Source organism: Carlito syrichta, unplaced genomic scaffold, assembly GCF_000164805.1.
Source record: "Carlito syrichta isolate Samal-C Ts95f unplaced genomic scaffold, Tarsius_syrichta-2.0.1 Scaffold94750, whole genome shotgun sequence".
Taxonomy (NCBI): Eukaryota; Metazoa; Chordata; class Mammalia; order Primates; family Tarsiidae; genus Carlito; species Carlito syrichta.
The window spans coordinates 45,809-52,539 of NW_007038846.1; the positions used below are offsets into that span (position 1 = coordinate 45,809).

Consider the following 6,731-nt stretch of genomic DNA (forward strand, 5'->3'; position numbering starts at 1 on the left):
AAATTTATTGTAGAGACAAGGTCTCACCAAGTTGCCCAGACTGGTCTCGAACCCCCCAACTCAGGCAATCCTCTCGCCTTGGCCTCCCAAAGTGCTGGGATTAAAGGTGTGAGCTGCCGCACCTGTCCTCACACGCTTTTTTGAACGTGCACCCACCCCTTTCCCAGTCACTCCTCTGAGGTCGAGGAGCCGGTCGCCAGGCAAGGCAATGGAGTCCTGGGACCAGGAGACTGCGGGACCGGCTCACGGCTTCGAGTCTGTCATTAGGACTCCATCATGCAACACCCAACACAGGCTACATTGTGATCTTGAGACTTGCTGGCTGCTCACTGCAAATTTTAGGGCACAAAAAGACAGCCTTAAAGCAAAACATGTCAGACATTAACCTGTTATGCAATTTTTCTGTTACATAAAAAAAGGGTCTCAGTGAGGAGGTACAGATTTAGTAAGGATAAAATAACCTCCTCTTCTGAGGTTTTGATCTCAAAAAACATCTTCTGACAAAATCAGCACCAGCTCAGAGTTCCTCCATAGGTGAAGTTATCCAAGGCAGCTGGAGCTGGGGGCCTCCTGAGCCTCCCTGCCTGCCCCACTGCTGTCACAGCTCAGTGGCCGGCGCTGACTCTGAGAGCCCAGCTCTCAAGGCCACACAGGCCAAGCTGGCTGCAGGATCCTCGCAGGAGCTCCTGGGGAGCCGCACTACTCCTCGGAGCCTCGCCCATGCTCCCTGCCAGTCCTCACAGCCAGGGCACCGAGGCCAGGGCTCAGGCTGAGACCTCACAGCTGGGCCAACTCAGCAGGCAGTGAAGGCCGCCAGACCAAAGAGCCACGGGAGGAAACCTCACTGGACACGCCCAAGGTCCTTGGTCTGTACATTTCACAGAAGGAGCAATTCTCAAACTCCTGGCTTCAGGCGATCCTCCTGCCTCGGCCTCGCCCCGGCAAGGAAGGAGTAATTGTGAGAAACAACTTTCTGGTTTATTAATAGCCTTGTCTGTGGCCTTGGTCCCTCAGTGTTTAGTAAGGTAAAATAAGAAGAAAGCATAAATTAATGCTTGCTGTGCATTACCTTTTGATATGCTAATGATCTTTTTTCTTTTTAAATAGCTATACTTTCCAAATAATTAAGAGATTTTAAAATAAGAGCAACCCACCTCTTTATGCTGGCTCTAACAAAACAAGGAGGGCTTTTCTTCTGTCCCCCCTCACCCCTCACCCGCCCAGCCATCACATGATGTTTTGCATGAAACACTGCTCTCCAGAACGTGTTCAAGTATATTTACTCTTTATTGCATTCCTTAATTTGCATGAGAGAATATTTATATTTTTCAATATAGTTCTGGACGAAACACAAAGACGTTGACCTCATTCAAAGAGACACAAGTTAACACAATGTGTGCTGCGTTCATGGAAGGAGGTGAGCTCTTATACAGCCGGAGGGAGCTGGACCACAGGCCACCAGGGTCACAGAATTCACAACACAACCACACAACCACATCTTCAGAAGTCAAAAGGTGAGCGAGGGAGGGAGTCCCAGAACAGAGTGGCTGGGATTCATGCGTCCCACCGAAAGTAGAGATGGCAAGACCTGGGGGTGGGGTTTCTGCTTCCCAGCGTGGGCAGGTGATGGCCATGCCCCAGGGCCACCGTGGCACCAGCCTCCGGTGGCTTCTGGCCGTGTGTCCTCGCGTCTCAGCAGCAGGGGGGAGAGTCCAACAGCTCTCATCACCTAATGCGACAAATGGCTGCATTCCTTCTCAGGTAGGTACACGACAGATGACGCCAGGGCTCACGAGTCCCCTTCCCATTGCAGGGAGCATGTGGGGGTCCAGGAAAGGTGCTCCGTGTGCTGGGGTGGCCTTCAAGGACTGAGGGGAGGTGGCTAGGGGATGGCTTACGGTTCTGGAGAAGAGCACTGCTGCAGGTGCCAGACAGCACAGAGAATTTAACGCAAGGACACATTCCAAGTGAGTCACCAAGGAGAAAATAAAAACAGCCGCACTAACAAGCCTCTAACTTCCTTCTAAGGAGCTGACCCACTTAGAGTTGGACGCTAATTAGTGCCCAGAGGTTTGCAAATCACTCTATTAGAAGCCTCCTTTCTGTTCAGGGGTGTAGCTTTTCCATACCATCTCGCACCGTGGAGCAAATTAGCTTCATGAAGGGGCAGCCACAGGGAACGCAGTAACCACCTGACTCTCTAAGAAGAAAGACTTCCTGATGGCAAACATCTCTGGGAACAGCATCCTGCATGTGCAAAGCCCTGATTTCTGCCCCGTTTGGGGGAAAATCTCTGATGATTTCCCTGTGTGTTCAGGAAGGCGGCAAGAGTCTCCCGGAGCGGTCTGGCCACCCTGCCCCGCACAGGGAAGGTCTGCCTTCTATCGGCCGCCGTAACCACACAATGCTCGCCACGCAAACCGAGCCCACACCACATAGGGTCCCTGCACGGGAGGTTCCACAGAGGGACTGAGCAGGGAAAGGTACGCACAGCGTCTAAAGCAGTTCGCTGCCAAGGACACCAGGCAGTCTCTAGCACAGGGGGCGAGTGGAGTGTGTGTGTGTGTGATCGCAGCAGTCATGCAGCATTGAAGGTAGACAACGGCTCCCTCCAGGGTCTGGAGGAAGGGGTGAAGGTCCCAGGCCAGTAAGCCCAATCATGTCCCTTGGTCACTGTGTGGCAAACTGTCCACATTCAATCAAAGTCGAGGGGGCTCCTGCAAGAGAAAGACCCAGCCCAGATGAGAGCCCACCGAAGCCCTCGGCCCCACGCCCCTCAAGGCGCCCCACGGGGCTCTGCTTTTTCCACTGTTCATCGCTCCAAGATGCGCCCTCACAGAGGACAACGGCTGCAGCTCCATGCACACAGAAGCAGTTCCGATGAACATGTGCCAGCACGCTCTTCCCCGCTGGGACAAGGAAGCTTGCGAGGCGGGACAAGGGCAGCAAAGCAGTGACACAATCAAGCCCCTCGCCGACTTCCCAGACTGACAGCACAGGGCAGGTCCTCACGCATGGACACAGGCCCCTGAGAAGGACCGTCACGTGTGCACACACTGTCCACCCTCCTGGACCTGGCACGGGCTGGTGTGTCCGCCTATGGACAGGGTCACATGGTATGTACTTACGTTCCTTCTTCCCTTAAGAGGGCCAAGAATTTCCTCACACGATACTCAGGATCCATCTAGACACATCAGAGAGAGAGAGCAGGGATGGTTAATGGAGCTTCCCAGCAACTCTGCCCGTACCCCATGCCCCGGAGACGCTGGGTTTTACACGTCCCCCACTCTGCTGAGTCACGGAGCGTGTCACCAGCACACTGACTGGGCTCTGAGAGCAACAGAGATCACATCATTCAGAGAAGTGATGGGCTTCCTCGTGCGAAGAGCCTGAGCACTGGACCCGCCGGCCATCACAGGCGCCCGGGCAGAGTTGCCCTGCGCTGGTGTCTGGGGGCGTCACTGTGAGGCTGGGACTAGGGGCTCAAACAACACCCACCTCATCTAAGACGTAACGTCTATGAAAGTTGGACCAAACTTACAGAAACCAAATTGAGGTCAATTAAACAACTCATAAATGGTTTCATAAGTTCATAAGTTCATAAATGGCTTATGAACCCCATGTAACCAACATGCAGATTGCCGCCTCAGTGTCTCTGGTATGGCTGCCGCTTCTCCATTAATAACAAAGTTGTGCTAGAACTAAGACAGTGGGAGTACTGCAGGCTCCCATGTGGCCGCCGCTGACCTGGCTCTGGCAATAGCCCGCATCGCGAGTCTGAGCAGACCCCCGCCTCCAACGCCCGGCTAGGAGTGCCGCTGCTGGACAGCTACTGGCTTCCGTTTTCTACCGACAGTTACACTAACTTGTCAAAATGACATTTTATTCTCAGCAGTTCGCTTGAGAGGCAAAGCTATCCAGAAACTGATCATTACAAGCAACTTTAATTCCTGAAGATGATTTCTTACTGCAAGAAACACACCTCTCATTTTGGAAATAGGTCCGAGGCCAGGAGAAACCTCCCTGCCCTCCAGAAACAGCCTGGAACCTTGCACAGCTGGATTCTCCCGACAAACACTTCTATTAATTTTCTAAAGACTTCGTCTCTGTTATCCCAGAAAAACACTGAACAGAAGTCTCCAATGTATCAAAGTTAAGAGGTCAGACTACAAAGGACCAAAAGAAAGCGTGAACAGCTAACACGAGAACGTTCTTCCTCCTTGGGAACAGAATTACGTACGAATCAACTGTCAAACTCTCGAAAAAAAACGGGGCTGGCCTAAGATCGGCTGCCAGCACTTGCAGCTCCGCGCCCATTAAATATGTCTAATATGTGGGAGCAGCAACTTACTGCCTCGCCTGTAGCTATGGAATTAAAACCAAGAGAAAGGCAGGAAAACGTAATCTAGATAAATGACTCTATCCCCCCAGGTGACACGCAGTCAGAGCAGATCCGCGGCCGTGCAAGTTTTAACAGAGTCGCGTGTGGCGCTTGGCGGCTTGGCTCACATGCCGCTCACCCGCAGCCCCCTGCCGCTGCACCCGGGCGGATCGGAGGGGCGTGCCAGCCCGCCAAGTCCATCTGACGAGGGGCACAGCTTGGAGCCTGCGGCATTGGCAGCCACATCCAGCCTGCGAGCCCACTCCACCCACGGGCACAGGGAGCCTGAACTCACTGCCGAACCGTGGGTGTCGGGGTGAGGGCTGGGGCTGGGGAGAAAAGCCCAGATTTTTCTTTGCAATTATAGATAACAAAACCCGTGCCGAAACTAAAAAAAATAAAATAAAGTAGCACTGACTATCTGACAGATTTATCTTTTACAAGGAAAGAACAAGTACACCTGTATTTGCCACAAATAAGCCCAAGCCATGTGATATGTAACTTTAACTAATGGCTCACGTGGAAAATAAACTGGCTTTAACAGAGCCCACCTGAAAGTTCAGTAGTCAAATCAGCTGAAAACCACAAAAAACTCATTTTACAATAAATTTACCAAAAAAGATGAGAAAATGTTCACGCCACGTTTCTGGCAGGTCCCTGGTCCAAGAGCCTGTGTCCTGCGTGGCTGTGAACCGCAAGCGGCACCTCTGTCATCACGGCACATGTGGCGGGGTGCGGTGGGACCGACTGGTAATGTCTAAGGCCCTGCACAGAGCCCGTTGGCCTTGAGGACTGGGGCACATCAGGCTTGCGAGATACTGACTGAGCACTTACTCGTGCCGGCTCTGCAGGTTGCAGAGTGGGAGAGCCCAGGTCTCTGACCTCATGGGGCTGGTGGGGAGGCCTCCGTTATCCAACCAGGTCGCCAGAGGGGACAGGAAGGCACAGGAAGGGTGCACGGGGGTGGAGTCCAAAGAGAGGAAAGGGAGGAGGCCAGTGACTTGAGGGAATCCCAGAGAAGGTTGTTCCATCCCACCAGGCAGTCGCGGGCTCACTCTCCTAAGGGACCCTTGAGGTTTCAGCCCTGCAGCAGTTTGCATGAAATTTCCAGGAGCCCAGCAAGGAAAAGATACACAGAGCCTGAATCCGGTCTGTACATTTCAATTAACTTGCCCCTCAAACAGTTTCCAGACCTAGTTGGTGCATGCACAGGAGCTCACAGATCTCTCCGTTCACACCATGCCCCTCTAGGAACTCACAGACCTCTCTGTTCACACCATCCCTCTCTAGGTCCTAGACCTCTCTGTTCACACCATGCCCCTCCAGGAGTTCATAGACCTCTCTGTTCACACCATCCGCCCCCAGACCTCTCTATTCACACCATGCCCCTCCAAGAGTTCACAGACCTCTCTGTTCACACCATCCCCCTCCAGGAGCTCATAGACCTCTCTGTTCACACAATCCCTCTCCTGCAGCTTATAGACCTTTTTGTTCACACCATCCTCCCCTGCCCCAGGAACTCACAGACCTCCATGCTTACCCCATTTCTCTCCAGTAGCTGGTAAGCCTCTGCTCACACATCCTTCTTCAATAGCTCACCAACCTCTCAGTTCACACATCCCTCCCCTGCACTCCCTGGCTGTGTAGTCTCGAGTGGCTCACAGACATCCCTTGGGAAACAACACATCTTCTCCAAAATGAGCAGCAGAACAAAGGCTCTCTGAAGTACTTCCTGTTCTGCGATCTAGTGACTCCCTGAATTAAAGCTAAAAGTAACTTTATAATCGTTCCTCCTATTCTTGAACCTTAAGATGTTAAGAAAAGCCTAACCTGAATACATTAAAAAAGTGGCAACGGAAGTATCGAGAGCTCGGGTGGACGTGAAGCTTCTTCCGCATTTGGAACCCATGGAAGAGGTGGCGCCTCACCTGCAAGGACATCTCGATCAACATGAGGAGCTTCTTGATTCCTATCCACACCTTTCTCCCTTTGACCTGCTGCGCAATGATGGTGCGCTCCTTGTCCTTGAAGTTGCCCAGAAGCTACAAAAAACGATAAACAGTAAGGAAAGCACTTTTACATACGCACATCAACGACAGTAGTTAATTCTTACATTCCCCCTTAAAAGAACAGTTGTAAGTACTACCTAACTGTTCAAGCAGAGAGAATTCACTCCTATTTTGAAACCCAGTGTGACTTTTCTGAGCCTACTAACTGCAATCATGAAAGTGAAATTGGTGTTTTTTTGGTTTTCAGCTGGGAGCCTCTCTCTGTTGCCCAGGCTGGACTGCAGTGGCACAATCACAGCTACTGGAACCTCGACCTACTGGGCTCTGTGATTCTCCTGCCT

General features: G+C 52.1%; 1 protein-coding gene across 1 annotated transcript in view; it reads right to left on the bottom strand.

Moving 5' to 3' along the window:
• Nucleotides 1–1,268: 1,268 nt before the first annotated feature.
• NSF (N-ethylmaleimide sensitive factor, vesicle fusing ATPase) overlaps nucleotides 1,269–6,731 on the bottom strand; it is a 138,868-nt gene continuing 133,405 nt past the window's right edge. The window contains exons 19-21 of the mRNA XM_008061589.2: nucleotides 6,310–6,423; nucleotides 3,129–3,184; nucleotides 1,269–2,717 (exon numbers count right to left, since the gene is read on the bottom strand). Of these exons, the coding sequence (XP_008059780.1) occupies nucleotides 2,696–2,717; nucleotides 3,129–3,184; nucleotides 6,310–6,423 (192 nt within the window). The 3' untranslated portion in view covers nucleotides 1,269–2,695. The remainder of the gene's footprint in view (nucleotides 2,718–3,128; nucleotides 3,185–6,309; nucleotides 6,424–6,731) is intronic.